This window comes from Marmota monax, unplaced genomic scaffold, assembly GCF_021218885.2.
Source record: "Marmota monax isolate L192 unplaced genomic scaffold, Marmota_monax_Labrador192_F-V1.1 WCK01_AAM20220418_F8-fsc00378, whole genome shotgun sequence".
Classification (NCBI taxonomy): Eukaryota; Metazoa; Chordata; class Mammalia; order Rodentia; family Sciuridae; genus Marmota; species Marmota monax.
In genome coordinates, this window is record NW_026693516.1 from 133847 (window position 1) to 161843 (window position 27997).

General features: G+C 46.0%; 2 protein-coding genes across 7 annotated transcripts in view; both read right to left on the reverse strand.

Moving 5' to 3' along the window:
• The window catches only part of Bbs7 (Bardet-Biedl syndrome 7), a 38690-nt gene extending 35404 nt beyond the window's left edge, over window positions 1-3286 (reverse strand). For 3 of the 4 annotated variants that reach the window (XM_046458473.2, XM_046458472.2, XM_046458474.2), the window contains exon 1: window positions 3120-3286. In XM_046458473.2, coding sequence (XP_046314429.1) covers window positions 3120-3155 — 36 coding nt within the window. In that variant the 5' untranslated portion in view covers window positions 3156-3286. Of the gene's footprint in view, window positions 1-597; window positions 704-3119 lie in introns of all 4 variants that reach the window. The other variant, XM_058583663.1, reaches the window with a different exon arrangement.
• Window positions 3287-9208: 5922 nt separating this feature from the next.
• Trpc3 (transient receptor potential cation channel subfamily C member 3) overlaps window positions 9209-27997 on the reverse strand; it is a 57868-nt gene continuing 39079 nt past the window's right edge. For 2 of the 3 annotated variants that reach the window (XM_046458485.2, XM_058583664.1), the window contains exons 7-12: window positions 26879-27143; window positions 24321-24516; window positions 22828-23037; window positions 19795-19878; window positions 12075-12150; window positions 9209-10057 (exon numbers count right to left, since the gene is read on the reverse strand). In XM_046458485.2, the coding sequence (XP_046314441.1) occupies window positions 9915-10057; window positions 12075-12150; window positions 19795-19878; window positions 22828-23037; window positions 24321-24516; window positions 26879-27143 (974 nt within the window). In that variant the 3' untranslated portion in view covers window positions 9209-9914. Of the gene's footprint in view, window positions 10058-12074; window positions 12151-19794; window positions 19879-22827; window positions 23038-24320; window positions 24517-26878; window positions 27144-27997 lie in introns of those variants that run through there. The other variant, XM_058583665.1, reaches the window with a different exon arrangement.

A 27997-nucleotide genomic window follows, 5' to 3' on the forward strand; every position in this document is an offset into this window, starting at 1 on the left:
TTCCCAACGTTCCGAGCCTCTGTGGTGTTCTACTGTCCAGTACTGAATTTCAGGGAATTCCCTTCACAACCTTGCTGAGGTGGCCAGTTCTGTGCTGAGGACCTCCCTGGGGAGCACCCCTTTCTCTGATGCAACACCTCTCCTGATACACCTGGTATCACAATCAGCAATGAACTCCCCCCACACTGGGGATTGAACCCAAAGGAATTTTACCACTGAGCAATAACCCCAGCCCTTTTTATTTTTTGAGATAAGTTCTTATTAAATTTTCTAAGCTAGTTTTAAACTTGTGATCCTCCTGCCTCCTCCCACATAGTTGGGATTATAAGTGTTAACCATCGTGCCCAGCTGATATTTTCTAATAAAACAGGTCACAAAAGTCAGAATGTAGGAAACAATCAAAAATACTAAAATTTATTCCATAAGGTAGCCAAGCCAAAAACAATTATGTGACATTTCTGTGTTTCGTGAAAATGTTTTTTAGTAAGTCTTTTCTAATTTCATATAGTGTTGAAGAATTTTTGTAAAATGGCTAAAAATCTTTGGAAATAGATTGTAGCTACTGAAAGATAATATAGAAAAGCTCTGCTAAATTACCAAACATGCTGGGCGTGGTGGTCCATGCCTGTAATCCTAGTAACTCAGGGGGCTGAGGCAGGAGGATCATGAGTTCTTGAGGCCAACCTCTGCAACTTGCAAGATCCTGTCCCAAAACAAAAATAAAAAGGACTGAGGCTGTAACAACTCAGTTGTAAAGTGTCCCTAGGTTTAATTCCCAGTACCAAACATAACAATGATAAAATAAAAGACCAAACATGCTGATAATAACATCCAATCTAACTGAGGGTGAAAATTATTTCACAAAATGTAAATAATTCTACAAAAGAGAAAAATGGAAAGATGGAAAGAACAGAACTTGCTCAGCAGGGATCTGTCAATAGAGGGATAAAGCTAGAGGAAGAGACAGGACTAACAGGAGAGAAGTTTAAAAAGCAGATCATGAAAGAATTTGCATAGTTAAATTATTCCATTGTGCACTTCAGGGAGTAGTATTAAAGTTTAAAGCAATCTATTAAGATCTGCATTTTTAAAACATCCTTCTAGCAAGTGATACAAAAGAATGGCTTAGAGGAAGGTGAACCTGAAATATACAGATCCAGTTAAGAGCCAATTTCAATTAGTTCAGCAAGGAAGATGAGATGAGGTGATGGAGATGATGAAAAGTGGGACCGATTCAAGAGATATCTATGATAAAATCAGCAAGTGTGATAATCAGATACAGAAGATGGAGGGGGGCAGTGGCACACACCTGTGATCCCAGCAACTAAGGAGGCTGACACAGGAGGATCCTAAGTTCAAGACCAGTCTCAGCTACTTAGAAAAGCCCTAAGCAGCTAAGTGAGACCCTATATCAAAACATAAAAAGGGGTGGGGATGTGGCTCAGCGGTAAAGCTCCCCTGCAATCATTCCCTGGTTTTAAAAAAAGATATTAAAGTAGGAAATACTTAGCAAAACTCCAAGGGAAACTCACTAAGCAAATATTTGCACCATTAGCTAAAACAGGATGGCTAAAAAGGAGGAGATGGGAACTTGGAAAAGACAATTCTATGATGAAAGGAATCTGGGAAGAAAGGAAACTAGATGTAATAGAAAGTTCTAGATTGCAAGGTTTTTATTCAAATAACAACATAATTTTTAGCTATTGAACAGATTACTTCCCTGATGTCATGAGCCATCCATGGGTTGTGTGTATGAGCTATGCACATTGTAGCTATATGAGGGGACAGGTCTGGCATTGTACACTGATTGGGCTGTGGGATGCAAGTGCACCTCTCCTCTCACTGGGCCTGTGATCTCACACAGCACCTGAGATGGGTGTGAATTGCAAAGATGTCAATCAATCTGCTGACCACAAGACATCATGAAGCAAGACTCCACCTCTGAAACTTCATCCCCTGCTTTATTTGGTGTAGAATATTCTATCAAGAGTCCTTTGTGTGTCATCTCTATAAAAATAAAGAGGTCTCAGGTGCATGTTCTCTTTTTCCAGCCATCCAGGGTGGAAGTTGACCCTGAAGTCACAGAGCAATCCCACCTTCGATGTGAGAAACTTATGTCCATGTGTTAAGTGACTTCTTGGCCATTTTCTTAGCTTATTGTTGCAGCCAGCTCCTTGAACCCAGGTCATGTTGTCAGCGAGGGTCGCTGGCGAGACCCTGAATCCTCATTTATAATATCACGTACTTTGAAAACTGTTATGAGAGTTAAGTATGCATGCTACGTTCTCAGAATAAACTAGCTGCTCACTGACACACTGTCGTTGCTGGTAGTGGACAATGGCTGCTAAGAAGTAAATGCCTGTAAAAGGCTCTGGTAGAGCTGAGAGGCAGGAGTTGGAGGTGCACAGGCAGCTTCAGCCAGGGAGAACTGCAAGGGCGAGTCCTGGGGGAGCACCTCTGGCACGGCAGGGCGCGCACCGTCGCCCAGGCCCCGCGGGACACTGGAGCAGCCCGAGGACCACACTGCGTGGCGCACACCGTCTCCCCAGGCCGCACACACAGGCACCCGGGGCAGCCCGACGACCGCACCGCACCACGGGGCGCGCACCGTCGCCCCAGGCCCCGCGGGACACCAGAGCAGCCCGAGGACCGCACCGCGGGGCGCGCACCGTCGCCCCAGGCCCCGCGGGACACCAGAGCAGCCCGACGACCGCACCGCGGGGCGCGCACCGTCGCCCCAGGCCCCGCGGGGCACCAGAGCAGCCCGACGACCGCACCGCGGGGCGCGCACCGTCGCCCCAGGCCCCGCGGGGCACCAGAGCAGCCCGAGGACCGCACCGCGGGGCGCGCACCGTCGCCCCAGGCCCCGCGGGACACCAGAGCAGCCCGAGGACCGCACCGCTGGGCGCGCTCCGTCGCCCCAGGCCCCGCGGGACACCAGAGCAGCCCGAGGACCGCACCGCGGGGCGCGCTCCGTCGCCCCAGGCGGCACGCGCAGGCTCCCAGCAGGGCCCTCGGGGGAACCGCGGCGGGAAGACCCGGGCGGGCGGCGTCGGCTGAGGACCCAGCCTCTCCGGGCCGGCTCGCCGCACGGCGCCCGCCCCACCCCTCGGGTTTACCTGTGAATAATCCGCCCGGTTTAAAACCAGATCCATGCCGGCTGCGGGGGGCGGCAGGGACTCCGACCGCAGCCTCGAGGGCCCCACAGGCCGCCGCGCCCTCAGCGGTACCGGCCCTGGCTCAGCTCCGCCAGGGACTCAGCAGCTCGGCGCGGGGAGGCGGCGGCGGCGGCGGCTGCGGCGGCGGCGTGACGTCAGTGCGCTCGCGCGAGGGGCGGTGCCCCCCGCCCCCGCCGGCAGCCTGCTCCAATCAGAACGAGGGGAATAAAACACGGGGTCCGCCGAGGGGCGGGCGGGCGGTTTCCAGGGAGATCAGAGACGCAGAGCTCCCGCCCAGGGCGCTCAGCTGGGCGTAGAAAGCGCCCGGGAGGGAGCGTGGATGCTGAGCTCTGGCACTCTGAGGAGGAAAGCACCGAGCCAGGGTTAGGGTCTCCGTTTTAGGGGTTGGCGTTCAGCAGCCGTCCTCATACGTTTGGCTTTGCAATGAGTTTGCAAAACTCTTGGAAGGACCTTTTGTTTGCATGAATTTGTATTGGTATTTGCTGTATTGAACATTAGAACTGAAAATGCCTTCAATTAATGTACTTATAAAACCCCATTGCATAAGTATCTTAATAAAAATGATTAATTTTTCAAAATTTTAAAAATGTTTACCAACTCTCTCCAAGATGATAGTAGATGGCAGGAGTCCCAGGTCTGCTTTTGTAATCGATCTATTGGAGTTGTTTTGTTTTTTGTTTTTGCAAACTCAAAAGTGCAAATTTTATTATTGTTATTGGTATGTAATATTACTAAACAATATTAATAATTTTTGTTTTAATTGGTTATACATGACAATGGAATGCACTTTGATATATCATATATAATAATATATAATTATATATAATTTCTCATTCATCTGGTTGTATATGATGTAGAATCACACGGGTCATGTAATCATATATGTACCTAGGATAATATGTCAGATTCATTCTACTGTCCTTCCTACCCCCATACCCCTCTTCTCCCTTCATTCTCCTTTACATAATCTGAAGTACCTCTATTGGTCCCTAGCCCCCCTCTATTGTGAACTAGCATCAGTGTATCAGAGAAAACATTCGGCTTTTGGTTTTGGGGCATTGACTTATTTCGCTTAGCATGATATTCTCCAGTTCCAACTACTTATTGGCAAATGCCATAATGTCTTTTTTCTTTAAGCCTGAGTAATGTTCCATCATATATATAAACACATCACATTTTAAAAATCCATTCATCTGTTGAAGGGCACCTAGATTCATTTCATAGTTTAGCTATTGTGAATTGATCAGCTATATACATTGATGTGGCTGCATCACTGTAATATGCTGATTTTAAGTCCTTTGGGTATAAATTGAGGAATGGGATAGCTGGTCAAATGGTGGTTCCATGCCAAGTTTTCTGAGGAATCACTGTAATGCTTTCCATAATGATTGCCCTAATTTGCATTCCCACCAGCAATGTATGAATGTACCTTTTCCTCCACATTCTCACCAACATTTATTGTTGTTTATATTCTTGATAATTGCCGTTCTGATTGGGGTGTGATGAAATCTTAAGAGTAGTTTTGATTTGCACTTCTCTAATTTCTAGAGATGATGAACATTTTTTCATATGTTTATTGACCACTTGTTTATTTCTTCTTCTGTGAAGTGTCTACACAGTTCCTTAGCCCATTTACAGATTGAATTATTTGGTTTGCTGATGTTAAGTTTTTTTGAGTTCTTTATATATCCTGGAGATTAATGTTCTATCTGAAGTGCATGTGGTTAACAATTTTCTCCCATTCTGTAGGCTCTGTCTTCACATTATTGTTTCCTTTGCTGAGCAGAAACTTTTTAAAAATCCATCCCATTTATTGATTCTTGATTTTACTTCTTGCACTTTAGGAGTCTAGTTAAGGAAGTCAGTTCCTAAACTGGCATGATGAAGATTTGGGCCTGCTTTTTCTTCTATTAGGTGCAGGGTCTGTGGTCTAGTGCCTAAGTCTTTGATCCACCTTGAGTTGAGTTTTGTGCAGGGTGAGAGACAGGGGTTTGATTTCATTTTGTTACAATTTTCCCAGCGCCATTTATTGAATAGGCTATCTTTTCTCCAGTGAATGTTTTTGGCACCTTTGTCTAGTATGAGATAAGTGTATTTATGTGGGTTTGTCTCTGTATCTTCTCTTCTGTACCATTGGTCTACGTGTCTGTTTTTTGTGCCAATCCCCTGCCATTTTTGTTACTGTGGCTCTGTAGTGCAGTTTAATGTCTGGTATTATGATGCCTCCTTCTTCACTCTTCTTGCTAGGGATTGCTTTGGCTAGTATGTTTTTTTTGTTTATGTACATAAGAAAATGTGGTGCAAAGTCAACAAGTGGTAGTGTTTGAAAATTTAGTTAAAAGAAAAAGAAACTTAGTTCCAATATGAAATGTAATTTCATTATATAACAATCCCTCCAAATCCTATTTATCACTACGGATCTCATCAGAAATCTTGGAGCATTGGAATATTGTGAAACAGTGAATACACAATTCCCCCAGTTCTTCAAAGCTTGAATTTTAAGCATTGACAACAAATGTCAGTTGTTTCCTTAGAACTGAGAAGTTCCTTTTCTAAATTCACAAGAAAATGTACACCAATATCCGAGTCTGAATAATCATGATTTAAATTAAAAATAGCCTTCCATGAAAAAAAAGTTCACCTAGCAACTGAGTCACAAATGTTTCCTCTTGAGCTGATTCACATGCTGTGTTTGGGGGCTTCCCTTGTCATCACTGTTTGTTTTTTTTCAAAGAAAAACACAAAGAGAGAAGACACAAATAAATAGAATCAGAGATGAAAATGGAGGCGAGCACTACTGACAACCACAGACAATGTCAGGTCATCAGGAGCATGAGGACTCATCATGAGCCCCACATCTGAAACCTTAGACGAACGAGAAGTTTCCAGTATCAAAGCGCGCCCACGCACACACACACACACACACACACACACACACACACAATTTACCATGTTTAAGTGGTTCCTCCCACCCCCAGGGGTGCAATGCAATAAAATAAATGTAATACGTGTAATCAACAGAATGAAGAACAAAAATCATGATCATTTGATAGATGCAGGGAAGCATTTGATAAAACCCAACATCTCTTCATGAAAAAACTCTGAACAAATTACGTGGGGAAGGAACATAAACAACTCAACAAGATGAAGTTCGCGTCTGAGAAACCCACAGCCAACACCACCCTGAAGGGAGAGAAGCTGAGAGCTTCTCTGCTAAGGTCTGGAACTAAGCAAGGATGGGCCCCCCCAGCACCCTGCTCAGGTTGTCAGGAAGCAGTAGTAGAGCGATCAGGAAGAGAAAGGAAAGGCACCGAGGAGGATCTCAGGAGGTGATAGGATTCTATCCACAAAAACCAGACTCCACCAGCTGATTTTTAGAACTAACAAATGAATCCAGTAAAGTCGCAGTGTACAAAATCAGCATACAAAAATCAGAAGAATTTTTATACACCAATAATAAACTTGCTGAAAAAGAAGTTGTGAACACAATTCTGTTCATAATAGCTGCAAAAATAATAAAATTCCTGTGACTAAACTGAATTAGTGAGGTGAAAACACTGATGTGAGAAACTGAAAAGACACAAAAAGTGGGAAGACCTCTCGTGTTCAAGAACTAGATGGGTTTACATCGTTAAAATGTGCATATTACCCAAAGTGATCTGTAGATCCAATGTGATTCCCTTAAAATATCAGCAACATTCTTCACAGAACTAGAAAAAGCAAATCCTAAAATCCCTTGAAGAAGACCCCCCCAGACTGGACACAGGACACATAGCAACACTCTAGGTGAAGACCAGGAAAGGCACAGGGGGGACAAGTGCTGGGTGGGCCTGCCCCAGCCTGACCCAGGAGCTCTGCTGGAGGGAGAAGGCCACCCGAAGGCCACCCCACTGTCATCCAAGGGGCCTGCCCCAGGCAATCCTTGGCTGTGGGGAGGACAGGGAGCAGGCAGGGCTGCTTCCTAGGACTGAGGGCTGGGCAGTGATGAGCCAGGACCTGGGAGCGTCCTCAGAACTGTCAAGGAGTTCTGGAATCTGTGGAGAGTCCTGGCCACCGTCAGGCGGTCCCAGAGACTGTGGAGGGGTCCCAGGGGTGTCCTGGCCCAGGCTCCAGGATGGGGCACCAATGCCACCCACAGTGTCCACTACACCCGTCATCACCTCTCCTTTCTCAACTAACATCTCAAAACTTTGAGGAAGGGAAGAAATGAAATCTAAAACAATGCTGTACCATCTTCATACAAGTATAGAAAACCACACACACACAAATCTATGTTAGGAGCCTAGAGTGATGGGAGGACTGGGCCAAAAAAGAAAGAGAACAAAAGAAAGAGAACGAAAGGAAGGAGGGAGGGAAGGAAGGAAGGAGAACCCACAGACTATGTGCACAAGGTGTGGACGGCCTGGGTTTTGTCCTCAAACTTCTGATCTCCAGATCCCAAGGGCCAAGTCCCAGCTGAATCTGACACTTCTTCATTCAGCTTTTTTTTCTTTTCTTTTTTTTAATATTTATTTTTAGTTTTCGGTGGACACAACATCTTAATTTTATTTTTATGTGGTGCTGAGGATCGAACCCAGCGCCCCAGACATGCCAGGCGAGCACGCTACTACTTGAGCCCCATCCTCAGCCCCTCATTCAGCTTTTTTTCAAAGCTCAGTTAGGAACACAACTGAGTACGCCATAAGCAAAGCCTCCACCTTGGGATCCTAGACAATACGGAAACACTGAAGTATCTCTTGTAGAAACTACATATCACTGCTGCTTTAATTCACGGTAACATACAGCAATGGAAAAATCCACTATTTCATTCAGTTCTGAGGAGTGACATAAAATACATAAAATTTGAAAATAGGGCTGGGGATGTGGCTCAAGTGGTAGCGTGCTCGCCTGGCATGCGTGCAGCCCGGGTTTGATCCTCAGCACCACATACAAACAAAGATGTTGTGTCTGCCGATAACTAAAAAAAAAATACTAAAAAAAATTCCCTCTCTCTCTCTCTCCCTTTAAAAAAAAATTTTGAAAATATTTTCAAATTTTTTTACTTTTTAAAATTTTTATTCTAAAATGGAAAAATGTTTAAGACAAGTACTATTAGCATAAAATATTAATAGCATACAAATACTATTATGCTATTAGCATAAAACAAAAGTTAATGAAATAGTCTACAAAGGTAGCAAAAATATACAAGGTCCTTTTCTTAACTCCCCCACATAGAAATTATGAAGCAGAGAAGCAGTCTTTAAAGAGCTTTATGTGGTCTCATTTATTTATTTATTTTTTGGCAGTGCTAGGTGCTGAACCCAGGGCCTCCTGCATGCCAGGCAAGCACTGTACCACTGAGTCACACCCCAGCCCCGAATGCTGACTTGGTCTCTAGACAGCCCTCCTGGGTGACAGGGATGAGGAGAGCATCAGGTGTCAAACTCTCTGAGCTGTGATCACAACTGGTGTCCCTGAGAAGCTTGAGAGCATCCGGGTGAGGAGACTCAGGGTGCTGAAGATTTAAACCAGCTGGTGACAAAAATCCTGAGTGTTTTGCAGTCTGTGAAGAGACCACAGAGCCCACGGCTGACATCCCCTTTCCTATCAGAGTCACGTGCACGGTGGACATTACCAGCATTCAGCTCAGCTGTGCAGGACGTCCAGCAAGGTCCATCACAATCTAGGTCAGGTAGGAAGAACTGAAGTCCTTTCATAAGAAAAGGACGTCAATCATGGGAGACGCCAATGACAACAGAGCTGCCCCCGGGAGGCCACCGCGTGGTGCCTGGCACTGTCTTTCCAGGCAGGCTCCCACCCCTTCCCATCAGCTGACCGCCAAAGCCCGGAATGCAACAAGTGGGCAAGACACAAAGTCAGGTGTTGGAATCTTATTTAGCACCGAAGCATCGGATGTAGAAATGAGACGGTCATCATCAAATAACAAACCCATCTGCCCCCAAACTTGAAGAAAACTCGCTTCCCATCGACTAAATTCACATTACTCACAAACAATGAGTCAGAGTCCATAACAGAAAGCAAACGTCATCTATTTTAGAAAAATCTTTAATGTGTTGTTTGGGACAATCCGATGAAACTTAAATCTGTAATGTGTCTTCTATTAACCAACCTCATTGTTAAATTCTCACTCAGGGCTCATTGGTCCTGGGATTATCAGCAATGCCTAAAATTCTAAGAAAATAGGTCATAGTTCTCACTAGGTCATAGCTGATTATAAAATTTCTTCCATTTCTATTTTAAAAAATTCAAACTCTTGAGCAGTTGGACATGGGAAGGTATGCTACACAGTGATGAATTTTTATTTGTATTTTATTGGCAGTTCAGTTCACTTGGCTTCAACATTTATTGAGCACCTACTATGTACCAGGCACTGTACTAGGTGCTGGAGACACAAAGATGAATAAGACATAGTCCTGTCTCCAAGGAGTTTACAATCTCTTGGAGGCAAACAGGTAGTGCAAAAACAGAGTATACTCTAAAATGGACAAAACTGTCAGTAACGTAGTAATATTGGGCCTTTAAATACAATGGTATATTGTCGTTTGTAATGTCAAGGCAGACAATGAAATGCGTTTTCATGTGATAAAACAGCAAAATTCTTAACCCTAACCTTTGAAGAGTCACATAATAAAGGTAGTTGCTACTAAAAACGTACACCAGTTTTTCAAGTATTTCACACTTAGAAGCGTTATTGCCACGTCTGTGCTGCAGTGCACCCCGAGGCTCCAGCCTCCGTCATTCACACCTCAGCACGCTGGGACTCAGCTTCTCGCTGAGTTTGTGGATCAGAATGGCCAGCTCCTCGGTCGCTTGGCTCTTGTCCTCCAAAAGCTCATACCGAAGGCTGGAGATGTCTTGCTTGATTTCTTTTAATTCACCTGTAAGTATTTGTATTAAAATATATGTATATAAAATTGGTGATTCTCTTTGAATTTAGAAAAGAACAAAATAAAACTCATGTGACTTGAATACATTTGCTTCCTAAAGTCTCCCAAGGTTTAAGAAATATCTGTCTTCACAAACACACTGACCTTTGCTCAAAGCTATAAAAACAGTCCAGCTATGTCTGCAGGGCTGAAGCCCAAGCATTGTCCTGTGGCTAAACCCAACATTTTCTGTTTGTTTTATTGTGCTGGATCCAACCCTGGGCCTCTGCATGCTGAGCAAGCTCCACCCCAGCTTTTAATGCAGGGTCTTAACTGACTACAGAGCTGCTCTCTTCATCTGCCCGCCTCCCTCTGTCCCGCAGACCTCAGGTCCACACCCCTTGGTCATCTCTCCCATTTCCAGCATCAAGGGGAACCCACGCAAAACTGACCTTCACTAAAAAGAATCACTCTACCTAAGGGCCTAATGCTCCCATGAATAAGCCAATTATAAATCAGAGTGGAAAGGGGAAAGGAATGGGCGGAAGGGGCTGTTTATTGGGGCAGACAAAGGTAATAAGCTTGGGGCAGAGGTGGGGTGAGGGGTTCCGACACCATGCCACTGGCCACGGGCAGACTCTGTTCTCTGGGGAGGACAGGAGGATGTCGGCATTCAAACAAGGCTGTGCCTTGATTCTGCCTGGTGGTGCTCTGAGCATAGGGAGATGGCAATTAAAACCTGGATGTCTTGAAGATGACAGTCTCCGAGGGACTTAATAAGAGCACTCTGGTGCTTTTTGTGTTTTGTTTGCTTTTGCTTTTCTGTAGTACTGGGAATCAGACCTAGGGCCTTGTGCGTGCTAAACACATGCTCTAACCCTGAACTACATCTACAGCCCACGTTAATTTCCTCATGTCACTGGGTGCCATGGTGGACCGCCCTGCTTCTTGCTCCTACCCTACCCTTCCTTGTACGCAGAGACTACACATCAGTGCTGCATTTAGTTTATCATTTATTAGTTGAAAACTTACTTCATCTAATACCCTGCATGAGCTCTGCTATCAACTTTCTTATAAGAATTTTGTCCAAAACTCAGTCTCATTGATTTTCCTCCTTTGGGCAAGCGCTTGATAAATGCTACTTGTTTCTGAAGCTCTTATGCCCGTCAAGCTCCTCCCACTTTGCTCCAGTTCTGTCTTCCAGGGGTGGCCATGACACAACCCAGCAGGTTTCTGCCTTCCAAACCAAACACCCATCCCACTTCTTTCTCCCTGACACTGTCTAGGTCAACCCCTAGGTTGCTGGTTCTCAGTCGCATATTCACAGATTTCTTTTCTGCACACATAGACCACTGGATTGGCTCCGATTGGCAGGGATCTCAGATGGATCAGGTAAAGGCTCCACCGCCCACCAGCGATGCCAAGGCCAGCCTTTCTCACCAGCCTCCACAGATCCAATGCATGTCTCGGGGGGAAGGGACACTTTCTGTTTTCAGGAAACTTTCCCCCAGGTTTATCTTTTCCAACTCTAGGCCTGTGCTTTGGATCCACCCTCCAGCTCTAAGGCTGTACCCAGGATGTGCCCTGAGAAGGAGACATGCTTAGGCAAGAAGCCAGCGGGCAAAGTGAAGTTCACGACAGAAACTTCAGACAAGGCAAATGGATTTGAGATTTGTTTCCAGATAAGCCAGAGGCCTCCTGGAGAGTGAGGGGTCCATCTGAGGGGCCCCCATTGCTCCTCTGCCTGCATCACTGGAAAATGTCGAGTCTCGTGTGAACTCACTGGAAATGGAGCAGACACCATGGAGGACCCCGGGTCAGGAGGACGGCCATCTCCAGGGGCCAAGAATCTTGGGCACCCTGAAGAGGGGAGACTGCTCTGCACAACATCTAGATGCTGTTCGCTTGGAAGGTGGCATATTGGAGGGGCAACGGGAGACTGTCCTGTCGATCTTGGGGGAGCCCGGCCGCGCCCTGCTGTGGAGGCTCCCTTGCCTCCATCTCGGAGGACGGGCTCCTTGGGGCTTACCTTCGTTCACCTCATCGTTTTCCTTGTCCACTTGCGCTTTCAGGACATACCGCTTTATCAGTCTCTTCATTATCTGCTGTTGGGCAAGGAGAAGTGGTCAGTGGTCACACAGCCCTGGACACTGCTCCTGGGGGGCCTCCCATGCCTGGAAGAAGTTCTCAGAACTAGGGACACAGTACCCAGGCCTCAGACCGCCCCCTCCTTGCACCTGTCTGAGACTTCACTGCGTGACCCACAAACTTGTCTTTATGCCTCAGAAATGGAAGAAGCTTTACAAAACACTGAGTTGGAAGATTTCAAATCATGGTTTCTCTTCCAAATAAGAAATGGTTTCTCTTTCAGGTGCACTGACACTATATTATCCCCATAGACAGACACTGCCTTATTCACACTGTTACTGCAGGCTCAATACAAAGAATTTGGAAAATACAGAGAACAGCAAAAGAAATAAACAAAACCATTGATCATATCACTATCCCAAGATAATCGCTGTTGTAATTTTCACATATGTCCTTCTAATAGCTTTTCTTTAAATTTTATATATTCATAATTATTGCACGTATGAAATTTTACATTTCCTGGGTATCATGTTATATCCCAGGCTTTCCCCTCATAGCAATATATGTCACTGTTATTTTCCACTCTAAGTAAGGGTTCTTATAGGGTAATTATTTGTCCACATTGAAAAAAACTAGAGTCTTCATTCATACCCGGAACACAAAAATTAATTCTAGTGCATCTTAAGTGTGAAAGACAAAACCTTCAAGTCCTTTAAAAAAGTCTAGGAGGAATATTTATTTCAAAGTGGAACTGGACTTTCAAAAAAGATGAAAATTTCCCACTGTAATGGAAAACATTGTTAAGTGTCCTTAGGACTCTAGATCTCTAGATCTGAGCACAGGGCAGGCGAAGCCGCAGAGCCGGAGAACATCCTGGCGGGACTTGTAACTGACAAACAGTTTGTATCCAATATGTAAAAACACGTGTAAAAGCTGTGACTCAACAGGGAGACTCAAAAGAGCCAAAGGCAGACAGGCGCTCACAGCAATGGGAACATGGACGCCAGCAGGCCCACGGAGCATCCACACTCTTTTCTTGTTATTACATCTGGCAATGCCAAGAGGTGTTGGGAAAGACGGGGATCAACGAGGACCCTCCCTTTCCTGGACAAGCCACTCTGAGAGCAATGTGGTCTCATCTTCTGAAGCCAGACACTGGCGCGCCTTCGTGCAGAAAGCGGGAAGGGCCCAGGGAGCCGCACGGTGGACCCAGAGGCAGAACAGACGCAGCCCTGGCCTGACCAGCGTGGGTGACGGGAAACAAACAGCAACGGGAGACAGACAAGCCAGTCACGGGGTGCTCACTGCGGTGGGTGCTCACTGCGGTGCCCAGGAGCACACTGTGAGTCCCACACGGCAGCGGGAGGAACCCGAGAAGCACAACGTTGAAGGGAGAGTCCAGCTGCAGATCACGGAGCATGAGACTGTTGTTACGAAGCCAATAGGAAATAAACCTATGTTTTAGGACTGTCTGCATATTTAATAAGCCTATAATTTACAAAGAAAACTAAAGCAAGAGGATTAGAAAACCAAACTCCAGGATGGTGGTAGCCCCGGGGTGGAGGCGGGGCAGGGCGGAGATGCACAGGAGCACAGAGTGGACCCATGACATCCCTGGTTGGTTTCCGAGTGGGCACACAGTGGGTTTCTGAGTGTGCACACAGTGGGTTTCTGATTATGCACACGGTGATGCTTGGCAGCTCAGCATCGCTACATGTGTCAAATACCACGCTTCCAAGGTAACAAGAAATGGGGAAAGGCCTGAACTGAAACTCAGTCACAGGGAGATGGAAATCAGGGACCTTCTGATGCAAAGTCACCTTGGTTCCTCCAAACACCTCCTTGAGAGAATCACAACAGACCAGGGCAGAGCCACGCTGTGGGCTACGCCCACTTCACCAGTGACAGCAAAGCCGAACACCCTGGGGGTGTGGGAGCTGGACCTGGCTCCCGTTGGCTCACAGGCACGCTCACCCTTGGTCGGCGAGTGTGCACTGAGAGCCAGCCCCGGGCCAGGCTCTGTGCCAGAGTCAGACAGGGCTGCCGCCACTCTGGCAAGACTTCTTACCTACCCAGAACAACTCCCTGAGGGAGGTGAGCGTATCAGGGATCTAAGTTGAGAGAAGAGTGAGGTGGATTTAGCTCATCTTTACAACAGAGCAGAGCAGCTCGCTAAATGTCCTTCAATGAAGGAAGGAACAGACACAAGTGGTTTCTTCATGTAGGGGAACATTACACAGCAGTTAGAATAAAAACTGTGATATATGTGTATCAATACAGACAACAGTAGGAAGACAAGTGAAGAAAAAGGGTATGTGATGCTCATACAGATTGCAAAAAACCTAGTGCATAATGTTATGGATGTATTTATGTAGGTGATAGACATCTAAAAGTGTGCCTGGGCAGAGCGCACACGTGACTTCCAGGTAACGAGGGTGTCTGGGGAGGGCGGCAGCTAATGCCATAGAGCAGGGGATTTCAGTTGTGTCAAAAATTTCTTACAAAATCTATCCAAGAGTGTGGCAGAGTGCTTTTGTTATGCCAGGGATATGGCTCTTCCACTGGGGCTGGCCTCCACTCAAGTGTTCAGGTGGTCCTCCCACCCCAGCCTCCAGGGTGGCTGGGACCACAGGCACTGTCACCATGCCTGCCTTAGAATATGGCAAAAGCATTTGTCAAGTCAAGGTGGCAGCAGCACAGACAGAAAGAGAATGCTCGTGATCCTTTTCTGTGTATGAAAAAGTCCATAATTAGCTATTTTAAATGTAATAAAATAAAAACTCTTCAACCATTAGAACAAATAGTTGCTGCCTCGCATTTCCTGGGCCTCTCCAGCCCGGGCGGCCGCGCTGCCTCTTCAGCAGCCAGAGCCCTTCAGACCTGGTGGACAGTTTTCATGTAGACACAGAAGGCTCAGAGGAGCTGGGAGTGAAGGGCTGTAGGTGGTCTGCATGAACCACTAAGAAAACTTTTATTTGTAAATCCTACCTCTGCAAAAAGTAAAACCTCTTGAGATGAAGGGGAGGCAGAATGTGTTTGGAGCAAGGAGTCTCTGAATTTGAAAACAGGCCTTTATTTACAAGCCCAGAGCTCAAGACACTGAATCTCTAAGCTTCCTTTCCTCATCTCTGTAACGGGGCAATAAAACTCAGCCCAGAAGGATCTGTGCAGAGGAAACAATGCAATGCACGTAAAAGCACAGGTTCTGCTGGAGAAGGTCAGCTACAGTTAGGATGAAGACTAAGATGTCGCCGCTCACGTTCCCAGATGCAACACTCTCTCAAATACTTACATCAAGTTTTCTGAAACTATACGTAGGAAGTCTACGTCGTCTTCCACCCACTGCCAGAAGGGAAAGTGTTAGGAAAATAGAAAGTTTATGGTAAACGGATGGAGCTGGAGAATATCATGCTAAGCTCATAAGTCAATCCCCCCAAACCAAAGGCCAAGGTTTTCTCTGATATGCGGATGCTAGCTCACTGGGGCTGGGAGACGGAGTTACCTTAGCTTAGGTAGGAGGGAGTGAGGAAGGGAGGGGGTGGGGTAGGAAAGGCAGTAGAAGGAAACACATCATTTCCTATGTACATCCATGACTGCATGACCAATGTGATTCTACAACATGTACCATCAGAAAAGTGAGAGATCATACTCCATTTACGGATGATACATCAAAGTGGATAAATGTATTCTACTGTCATGTTTAAATAATTAGGACACGTTTTTTTTTTTTTTTAAATTCCTATGTGGTTCAAGTTCCCTAGAAATAGCCTGAACAAAGCTCATCGACTTCCCTCACTGAGGGGAAGAAAGGAAGGCGAGCTCCTTGTCACCTGTCACCTTCTGCCTGCTATAGGCTACAGCTTTCCCCTTCAATGTCTGGTGTGTTTTTAGCTGGTCCCACATCCCACAGAAACGCCACTGTGATTTTTCCAGCTTAAATACCCCCGTGCACCAAGCCCCAGCTCCTCTAGGAGGCAAGAACGCCCCTTGTGTTGAACTGAAACCCTTGGTCCACGGCGCAGGGTTCCTGTGAGTTCTCAGGAAGGCCGCCTGTCTGGGGCAGCTGCAGAGGCCCTCCCTGGGACTCCCCCTGTTGAAACAGCTCCTGAAGGGGATCCCCCTTCACCCTCTGAACCACAGCTAAGAAGGCGAGCTGCCAGACCTGAGTGGTGACTTACAGGTGTCTACCCTGGTGCCGAGAGAATGTTACAGTGTATCTTGTACAGCAGAGAGCCCGAGGAAATGACTCCCTTACTGGGACTCCGAGTTTCTTATGGTCATCTATGCTTCTGTGTAGCAAATGCTGCTTGTTTGTCTTAATAGTCATAGTGCTACAAACGACCAGGAAAGTCACATATAACAAGTAGAAGTGCCATTTAAAATTTTACCTTCAATACCCAAAATTAAATTGACCAATAACAGATTTTTTGGATTTGCCTCTTTCAGTCCAATTACTAACTAACTATAGTAGCCTGTTGATTAACTTCCTCACTCCTCAGACCTCCAGGAGTTACCTGGACTTCTTGTGGACACTTATGAGTCACCATTTCCAGAGGACACTGTGACTTTATGTGTAGACTATGAATTTTCTCTGTCCCGGGTGTGGAAGGCCTGGAAAGAGATCCCCAAAGCTGAGACTGAGGGGTGGCAAGGTGCAGACCCTGCTGGTTCTCCTTGCAAACAAAACCAGGTTCCTTCCCGACGTCCACTGAGATGGGGAGAAGGAATAGACGTGGGCATGGAACAGCTTCCTCCCCAAGGGAGCCAGAGCCTCTTTTCACTCTTTTTTGTTCACTAACTTCTGTTCACTGCTGCTTAGTACCATCAGGCACTCGCCTACCCTCCCCCAACTTCACTCTCCATCTGCCTGAAAGCTGGACTTAAATTTTCTTCTGAGAAAGATTCCCCCTCCTCTCTCCCAGGCCAGGATTTCAAATCTGTCATGCCTGGGGACAGACGGGTCTGCACAAGCCAACCTTGGGAAGACAACCCTGTCTTCCATTAGATTCTCCAACTCTATTTTCTTCATCTTTCACTTCTCAACAAATTTATTGCACTTGGCAAGATATATGCAAGCTCTAAATCCTAGCTACCCATCACAGGGTGTTTTATTCTCACTATTATTAGTCTGCCTTTTGACAGTTTAACTTGCAAACCTCAGGTATTGAACCCAAGAAGATAGAAGAAAAGAATGACCACCTCCTGAATTCTTTTTGTTGTTGTTGTTGTTGTTATTTTTTTTAATGTGATGATGGGGATTGAACACAGGGCCTCATGCATGCTAGGCAAGTGCTTTACCACCGAGCTGTCTCCCCAGCCACCCCCCACCCCAAATTCTTGAAAAGAAAAGAGAATTAAATGTCCATTTTCTTTTAGCCCTTTAGTGGTTGGTGTTTGGTGGTTCTGTGTGAATGGTACCACATTAATCCTAATTAATATGAACAAAGACAACTACTTACAGGACTCCAAAGAGACCAAAGAAGACCTAAACCAGTGGAAAGTCACCGTGTTCTTCAAAGGAAATGAGGACTTCATAAGGTGCCAGTCCCTGCTGTATGCAATGCCCACACCTGTGATCCCAGCCACTCGGAGGCTGAGGCAGCAAGACCAGGCTCAGCAGCCTGCAAGATCGAGTCTCCAAACAGAGCACAAAGGGCTGGGGTGGGGCCCAGGGGTGAGCACCCAGGCTCAACCCCCAGTACCCGACACAGTGCCAATTCTCCTTAAGTAAACATTAATCTCAGTAAAAATACCACCAGGCTGTTTGTAAAGTAGACAAATCAACTCCAAAATTCAAACAGGACAGGGAGAAAGAAAGAGAGAGGGGAGGAAAAAGAAAGAATAGCAAAAAATGGGGGTTCATTTGTTTGATTTTGTTTTAAACTACAAGAATTAAAATAATACGGTCAAATTGCATGAATAGACAGAATGGAAAAACTAGAAATAAATACAAATAGATACCAGAATTTAGCAATAAAAGCAGGATTTCAAATCAGTATAAAAGAAATATTATTCAAACACACTGAGCTATGTAATCATCTGGAAGAAAAAATGAATTTGGATCCCCACCCCACATATTATGCTAAAATATATTCTACATGGTTGAATATTTTCACATAAAACATGACAGAATTTAAGAAATATGGATGGGTAGAAAGCTTATTAAGTGATCTCAGATGGGAGAAGATCTTTTCAAAGACTGCACGAATCTCCGACCTAATAGACTTGGGAAGGTGACTGCGGAAATAAGAAGTAACATTTGTGAATATCGATACACAACAAACTGGCAAAAAAACTTCCCAACTCATAACACAACAGCTCATATCTTAAAATATTAAGAATTCCTCTTAACTTACACCAAAAGCCATCAAGAAAAGCAGGTAGACATTGGGTCCTAAGAATATAGAACACTAAACATAAAATTAAGGTCAAGTTCATTCAAAGTTAAGGTCCAGTTCACGCACAGAAGCCATTCTCATAGGCTAAGACCCAAAGCCCTCGCAAAACACTGTTTGATTTAGGAAGGAAACAGATACTCTCATACGTGTATTATAAGTGTAAATGTTACAAGCTCCATCAAAATCAGCTTGATAATGACTAAGAAATTTAAATACACAGATACTTAACCAGAAAATTCTACACATTTGCACGTTTGAAATGTCAAGTACACGAGGTTGTTTATGGCGGTATTACTTATAACTGTTAAACACTGGCAATGCCCTCTCTCTCAGTAGGAGCTGGATGGGATAAACAAGCACACCATATGGGACTAATGTAACCATCCAAAGAATGGCTTTGGTAATCAGTGAGCCAATCAGTTCTGCAGAGTCCCCTCCTCCAGGAAAGCTGTGTGAAGGTGGGTGTGTCACTCTCCCAGCATCACCTGACACCATCACTTCCTTGGTCCTCAAGACACCCGCGCACACCAGAATCTAAAGACTCAAAATGAGGCCAGCTGAGGAACAGAATTCAAGGGTCACAGCCAACAGCAAATGCAAAGGGTGTTGTATTTGTTTGTTTGTTTATTTATTTTGGTACTGGAGATGGAACTCAGGGGTGATTAACTATTGAGCCACACCCCCAACCCCTTTTATTTTTATTTAGAGACAGGGTCTCACTCAGTTGCTTTAGGGCCTCGCTAAGTTGCTGAGGCTGTCCTTGAAGTCACGCTCCTCCTGCCTCAGACTCCTGAGCTGCTGGGATTACAGGCCTGCGTCTGTAGGTATTTTAAAGCAGTGCCATTGAAAGAGCACAGCCTGACCACAGTCACTTGGAAGATGGGTTGCCCTGGGGAAAAGCCTGGAGAAACAGTCTGGTTTTCAAACTGCGAGAGAGGTATTTATCTAATACACCATAACTCCCATTTCTTTGTCCAGTTCAAGGCTTATGCGACATGCTTTGGAAATTATAGCAACATTTTGCTTTCAATATTGAGAAAAGAACTCTTCTTTCTCAGCCAAAAAAAGGGGACGGGGAGAAGGAGGGGGAGAGGGAGGGGAAGGGGGAGGAGCAGTTGGACTGATTTCTAAAGTCCCCTCCAACTAGTGTTCTTTTCTCATCTTCTCTGTTCCCGTCTCATAGCGCCACTCGCTATGCACACACACACACACAGACACACAGAATCACACACAGATAAAGAGAGATGTCTAAGGAGTTCTTACCTGATAACGTGTTGGCTGGTTGAGAATGCTGTTAAAACTGTGTGATTCAAAAACTCTTGAGTTAGACTGAGTGAAGAGGTTTAACTAGGAAAAAATACAATTAACCTAGTAAATTAGAATACATTCATTTGGAATCAGAAGTACAGTCTCTCCTATTCTCCTTGGTAACATTTCTGAGGAACACCTTGTGGAGGGTGAGTTTTCTACGTGACTTCATCTAATTCCAAAGGCAAGCTCTAAGGGGGGACGCGTGCTCACACTGGTCCAAGTGTTGGCAAGATGGGCGGAGCAGAACTGCTGGTTGAGAACACGTTTTTTAAAAGTTGGCTCCTACTGGGCACAATTTTCCCTGGGACCTGGTCTTGATCAAGATGTGCATTTGGCTCCTGGAAGCGCAGTTCCAGGGAAGCAGTTCAGTCGGCTGCTGGGCCTGCACAGGGCACGCTACTGTGTAGCACTGTGGGATCCCATAGCCTTAAAATAGAAGTCACAGTAATGCATCTTCTCAGGGCCGTACAAGAGCTGGGATCACACTTGGGAGAGAATTGGGCTAAAGAATCTTGGTTTTCTTTCCCTCCACTGCTTCTCTTCTTAAGGTCTAGACTTTGGGCAGGAATGAGAGCAGGAGGGGCACAGAGGCACATCCACTCCCGTGTGACCTATTACTCATGGGCACACTGCCCCCTGGTAGGTGTGGTTCAAAAGCAGCCCACCCCCCCCCCCCCGTCCAAAAAGGCATATATGCCCCAGGACCCGAGAACCACCATCTCAATGCGGGAGGTGAGGGATGCGGGGGAGTGGAGGTGTTGCGGACCCTTCCTGTAGGTCTGCAGTGCCAGGGGAAAACCTCATCTAGCGGAGTTAATTCTCCTGTTGGACACTGGAGGTCAGTGTCTGCCTACCAACCAAGGTCAGCCAGACAGGTGAGCCGGAAAGGCTGCTCCAGGGCCTCCCTCGTCCAAAAAGAACAACAGGAAATGGAATTCTCCAAATTTTTACTAAGTTCAGCATACCCGGGGGTCTGTGACTGTGCAGAAGGTGAAAGCGTCTGAACAGGCCTATGTGCAACTTAGAATCACAACGACCACTTAAGCCAGATGTGGGAGGCCTAGGAAGCGGAGGGTCTTGCCTCCCCAGAGATGAGAGGCCAGCCCATCTTCTGCCACCAGCACCTTTCCCGCCCGTGGCACACACAGGCTGGAGCAGGTGACCTAAGGGGACACCCTCAGTGGACATCCTACATAAAGGCTCCCCTCACTCCTGGGAGAAGCTAATTTCCTCTAGAGGGGTCCAGGCAGCCACGGCCTTGGGTGTGCTCTTCTCAACCTGAGTTCCCCTTTCTACTTTAGGACAGGGTCAGGAAAGAGGTCGGTGGACTCAGCTGCCTACAGAAAGAAAGAATAAACTAAGGTGTGTTCTACGAGGTGCTAGGGTTGCAAACTCTGCACCTGAGACACTCCTTTTATATACTTCAGTTTTTCAAAGCAAAGTCAGTTTCAGCAGTTGCAGCAGGAGCCACCCAGGACGACAGTTCCAACCCGGCCCCTTTAGGAGACCTGCTGCCCCACAGCTGAAGTACAGCTCAGGGAGGGAGAGGGGAGGCCACAGCCTGGACTGGGCTGCTGAGCACAGAGGCAGCCAGGTGCAACAGAGAGCTGGACCCCAGGCCTGCCTGCACGGCCAGCCCAGTTGTAGGGGAGGAATTTGAAGAGCGTAGTTGTCTTATTTATAAAATGGAATAACGGATACCCACCTTGCAGCACTAACTGAGGTTCAGACGTACTGCAAAGCACTTTGTAAACTGTGAATGGGGAAGGGCCCTGATATATGTCGAGGCTGGAACTTTGCACATCTCATAGTCCTCACCACAACCCTCCAGAAGCTTCCTCTTTCAGGGGAAGCGATTAAAGCTCAAGTGGCCACGTGGTTTGACCTGTTCTGACTCCTAAGAGCCAAGATTCAAGCCCAAGTCCAGCAGCAGGGCTGTCTTCCTTGCACTGTAATGCTTCTCGCTGTGTGCTTACGAGGTTCTGTTTTAAATCTTGGCCTGCCATAACTCTCATTCCCTTGCAACCTAACAGCTGTCAGAGCTCACATGCAGGTCAGAGAGGATTAAAAGATTGCATTCTTAAAGAATAAGATTCTAGGGTTGTAACAAATCTTGCAAACTCACCTCTATCTTAAAAAGCGAGAAATTAAATTGCATTAATCCTCTTTTCCCCAGCTTCAACTGAGAAAAAGTACCCACCTCTGCTCAGGAAGGCCTGTATTTTAGAGAATTAACCTAAAATCCTGTGGGCTTCTAGATTGCTACAGCTACAGGCCATTTTCACAATTTTAGACAAAAATTGTATATTAAGCCTGTACATTTTCTCCTATCTTCCTCCTTCACTGTTATTTGAATTTTTCCCGTATTTTTCTGTCTCCTATACCAAGCTTATCTTTGAAAATTAAATTCACGCTCATAAAGTGCCATCATGAAACGTTTGTTAAAATTAAAGTCTGACTCAACTGGGACAATGTAGGGGCAGACCATTCTTGCTATTATAAAAGGGGCGCTTGGAGTTATTTGAGGAGCTCTCAAATAACTCTCGGTTTTATGATACTAAAGGAAAAAAAGTTACTTAGCCCAGTCTAGCCATGCTCAGTCTATGAACAGGAAGAGGATGATCTGAGGCTAAAATTATTTAACTTCAGAATCACAGCGGAGAACATGGAACACACCAAAACAAAGTGCTTCCTAACAACAAGGTTTCTGTTTACGTTTAACAGTTCAAGGGAGTCTTGTCTGTTTTTAATCTGGTGGTTCCCAGGAAGTTCTGACCGCCCAGGGCATAGACAAGTGGCTCTTGAAACATTATGCAGACATCAAGCCCTTGTCTATGGCAGCTGGTGGGATGCACGGCCACTTTCAAGGTCTTCTAGGTTCACACATAAAAATCATTGCACCACACATAAGAATTACACATCGAAAGACAAGGAGAAAGAGACAAAACATGGATTTTAAGGTCTTGGTAAGTTGTCGACACCTACCCTGGACTTTGAGTTACCCATTCCCATTTCTGGATCCTTCTGTAGCCTTCTCCTTCTACATTTGGAGAAGTTGATGATCCGCATGATGAGATACACAAATGATTTTGGACTAGGAACCAGGCTGAAGGGTGGGGGCAAGGTTTTCCCATCATCAAAATAGGAGAGCCAAAGTTTGGAACGAGCAAATTTCCATTCTACGTCACTGTCATCCTGTGTTGCAAAATAGAAATTACTGATTTGAAATTAGCTACTAAATTTTTAAACTAAATATTCCAGTAACAATGTAAATTCTAGCAATGAATATAAATGATTTTTTAAATAGGTAAGGAACTTATACATAATTTTCTGCATATGATCTCTATATGCTATGGGATAAACTGAGGATCACTTCTATGACACCATTTAAACTTTTTATTTTCCATATTCCTTTGTCTATATCCAATAAAATATAACCAGAATTTCCTATTCCTCACAAGATAAGACAAAAAGATTAGAAAAATTGGAGGCAAGAAAGGACAAAAGTGTTAACTCCCTCCCCACATTCTTCGCCCCACCAATTCTACATGTTCAAAGTTAGTTCTTTGCTCTCTACCTCACTCTCCCCTCCCCACACCCACTCAAGTCAGGTTATACGCGTGACATATTATACTCCAAGGGCAAAAGGAAAATGAGAATTTAGAACAACAGATTTTGGGAGATTATGTTTCTGTCACATGCCCTCAAATGTCATGTAGTTCCCCAGGAGCCTGGACCAGTCTCCATCTACTCCTCTCCCCAGGGCCACCCCATGGTGATGGGCATGACCATTCCAATAGGGGAAAGGAAGAGGGGGCCCAGGTGGAGGAGGCTGGGTCGCTCAGGTCACACAGCCCAGACAGGCACGAACGCACCCACATAGGTAGGTGTTCAGCGCTCTGAGTTTTCACTTCTGGAGGAGCTAACCTCTGCGTTGGGGACACTATATCACGAGGCTCTAAACACACTTGGAGCTTTGGTAGAGCTGAGAAACAGCTAGGCACTAGGAAGATACTGATCACAAAACTGGGGGATGGAGGAAAGTACATTCAGTGAAGAAGATGCTACCACCCCAAGCCCAACCAGAGATCCGAGGCAGAGCAGTTTCCAGATACTAGAAATTCTGACCAGAGAAAGTCTGCCATCTGTGTTTGCAGGCATCTAGCAATTCTTCCACCAGGAAGGACACTGACTGGCTAACCCAGGAGACAAAATGTGTCTCCCTATGGCAGTGCACGTGGTCAGTGGTTTCAAGACTTCTGAGACACCCTGAGAGAGGTGGAGTGGGAGGGACCTCCTAGAATCTGGGCTCCTAGAAGAACTGGACCGGTGTGACTACCTGCTCGGGGGAGACACAGCTGAGAGCAGGCTCTCTGCACGGATAGGAGCCTCTTTGTGACCACAAGGCACTGAAACAGATGCCGCATACCGTCAGAGTGGGATGGGAAGGGCAGATGCTGGGGACACAGTGGGCTTACCTCAATTTCTTGATAGGAGCTATTGATCATAGCAATGAGCATGTTGAGTAGAACCACCACCATAGTTACATTGTATATCCCGTAAAGGACATATCCAATATTCTCTATGAATTTGTGGTCGTATTTGAGCACAACGGAAGTCACTTCAGACAACCCAAATATCGACCAAAACAAAGTCTTGAAACTTTCTTCTACACTGTGGAGAAAAAAGACACACAGTAATTAATTAACGATTCTAAGCATTAATTATTCAGGAGTAAAGACAAGTTAGGGCTGAACACCATACAGATGTAAAATGCAATCAGAACAAACATTAGCAACTACTTCTAACAATCTGAAGATAGTTAATGGAAATCCCCCTCTCAGGTTTTCAGGACTGGTGATTAAATGGCCAACGGAGCTTTTCTGAAGGACCTTCCAGGGAAAGTTGTCTGTGCTCAGCAGGAGAAAGCTGAAGCCATATTACAATGCCCATTCCTTTCTCCTGGGAGGATGAGAGTTTGAAGTTTGATTTGGTAGACGGTTTAGGTATTTGAGTCAGTTTTCCTGGAGTAGAACAGAAATTAAAATTATGAATCTACTTTAAAAAAGTGTATGAACATATTCCTTGCTGCATCATTTGCTATGAAATGATTTGCTTTTAGAATAAAAGCAAGCTAGATATGCAAGGAATAGGCTGAATGATTCTGGAGCATCCAAACCCGGAAGGCCATGCAACCACGGGGGGAAGTGGGACAGACCTGTCTCCAGGTGTTCACATCAGCGATGCCAGAGGAGGGTTAAGTAAGAAACAAGACAGCCACGGTGAAAACCTCTATCATTGAGTGACAAGGGGAACACAGATATTTACATTCTACTTTATGAAAAAAAAAATCTCAAAGTGTCCCAAAGACACGGGCATTTCTGGAACTAGGGAGAACTAGCAGACTGGGGGCCAAGGGTGGGGGGGGACCAGCCTGTCATCGTAGATACCTCTCTGAATCTTTTGTCACAAGAACATATAGTCAGTCACCGCTGGGTATCTGTTGGGGCTGGGTTCTAGAACTCCCTGGGAATATGGACGTCTGTGGGTGCTCAGTCCCTTAAAGAAGGCTTAGTGTTTACATATAACCTACGCACCTCTCCTGCATGCTTTAGACCATCTCCAGGTGACTTACAATACTTGATATGGTGATACAGCAATGCCGTTGTTGCAACAGTTGTTCTCCTGTGCCGTGTAGGGCACAGGGACAAGGAAAAACAGCTTGTGGGTTCAGCAAGGACATGGTGTTGCCAGGCCATGTGTGACCCAGGGCTCGCTGAACTTACAAGGAGCCCACAGATCCTGAGAGCCAACAGCGTCACCTGCCCAGAAGCCACCCTTCGCTGGACATGAAGCGGGGCAGCGGAACCAGGGGGCCGCGTGTCTCCCCTGATCACAGGACTTCCCGATTCCTCCTTCAGGACAACCAGCACCCGGCTCCCCCACACCAGTCCCCCGCTGGCATTCCTCAGCCACTTTGGCAAAACGCACATGGCTGTTTTTAACATGTGACTGACTTGTGATCCCTGATCCGAGGACTAAATAAATCATCCTTGAACAGTTATGTAAAATTCCATTACAAAGAAAGGTTCTAAAGCAAGTTCTTCTTCCGGAAAACAATTAATGGGAATAGTATTTAAAGAGGGGGAGGGAAAGGGAAAGGGGTGGTGTTGTGTACCTCTGTGCTTTCCCCAGCAGGTTCAAGCTGATTTTTTTCTTTATTACAATAAAGTGAATTTCAGTCTCTCTCACCTTCTGACTGCTCTCTGTTAACTATGGGGAACACTAGTTCAGAACCATTCAGATGTCCGCAAGGCCTTGGTATGCTATTTTCGTCTACGGGGAACTTGCTGAACAAGAGTGAAGCTGGTTCCCAGCTGTGGCTTCACAGGGCACCAAGGAAAGGCAGGAGGGAGCATGATCTCCTCACGACAGGGACCAAGATACAGGGGAGGCCATCGCCGTGACAACCAAACACCCAGGGGCGAGAAGGTCCCACAGTCTGGGTACCTCCACCCGAGGCCCACAGGGGTAGTGAGACTCAGCAGGGTCAAGGACGGCTCCCGGGGAGACAGTCACAGTGCAGGAACCAGTGTGACCCTGGGCAGGAAGTGGCCTCACCACTCCAGTGGGCCCCAGGACACGCCCTTTCCTCTCACCCTCCTCCCTGCACTGTCAAGGACTCATTGAAACAAACCAGTGCTTCTGTTTCAGAAGAGTAGTACTAGCTACAAAGGGACAGGCCTAAATCTAACGTTACGCATAATGAAAGAGACATCCAGGATTAGCAATCCCATACTCCATTCTCTTAAAATAGCAGATTTTGTCCAGGATTTTTTCCGAATCCCGATTGATTCTGTGGCCAAATGTCACTAAGGTAAAAGAGATGAAGCTGTGGAGCAACATAATCACACGCAGGAACTGACTGTTTTCCATGGATTTTTTTCTGCTCTTAAAAACACCTTCACTACGGTAATTGAAATTTCTCTTCTGCTTCGTCTAGACCTGCTGGAAGTCCTCTTCATGCTCGACTTACGTGGTGAAAGCAGCGTTGACTTTGGCCCCCAGGTAGTAAGAGTACAGTATGAACATGCCGATCATGAAGGCCAGAAACACCATGATGAAGAGGACCATGAACTTGAATATGTCCTTCACCGTCCTTCCAAGAGAGATCTGCAAGGGGCCGAAGCTCTCGTTGGCAGGGAGGATGTAGGCGATGCGAGAGAAGCTGAGCACAACAGCAATGGCATACAGGCCTTCGGAGATGATCTGCGGGTCAGAAGGCAGCCATTTATCTCTAGCTAGAAAAGAGAGAGAGATGAACAATGGAGCGCACCAGTAGGGTCTGTCCTGTAGGTAGCTGGCTCTGCTCTCGGCCATTTAGTTAACTGTCCAGTGCCATTCTTACGTTAATCAAGAAACAAAATTTCTATATTACTTTCAGTGGAGAAAAGACCAGTGTAAAGACACTAAACTGACAGCACATGGATCCGAAAAAGAATAAGAGATAAAGAGGTTAGAGCACTTCACAGACACCGACGTGTCCAGGATGACGCAACAACCCACCGGCCTGTCCCCTCATCGTTAGACTTATTAACCAGCTCTTCTGGTGTCCAATGGGCATAGCTGGAGTAAAACTGTTTTAAAAATATCTTTAGTTGTAGATGGACACAATATCTTTATTTTACTTATTTTTATGTGGTGCTGAGGCTCGAACCCAGTGCCTCACCTGTGCAAGGCAAGCACTCTGCCACTGAGCTATTGTCCCAGCCCAAAGTTAAACTTCTTTCCCACGTTTGGTGGGAAATTAGTTCGTCTATCAGTTTATGCAAGTGAAATCTCAGACAGCATTGAGGGAGAGTGTCACTGGGCCACAGTAGTGCTGCCAGGTGACGGCCAAGCAAGCTGACTTGTTTCTAGAGGACGTAAAGGGCCAGGAAGGGTAAAGATTGGGGATGCAGATTCACAACAAGAGCCTAATGAGCCCTTCCAGGTTACTGAGTCTGCAGTAGATCCATTTCCCCGGCAGGTCAGTGAAGAGCTGTGTGGTTGATTTTGTGTGAACTGGGTCATTTCCAAAAGCATGGACACACTGTGGACATTGCAATAAGAAACGTTAACATTCACTGAACACTCCCAGCACGTCACTGTCACG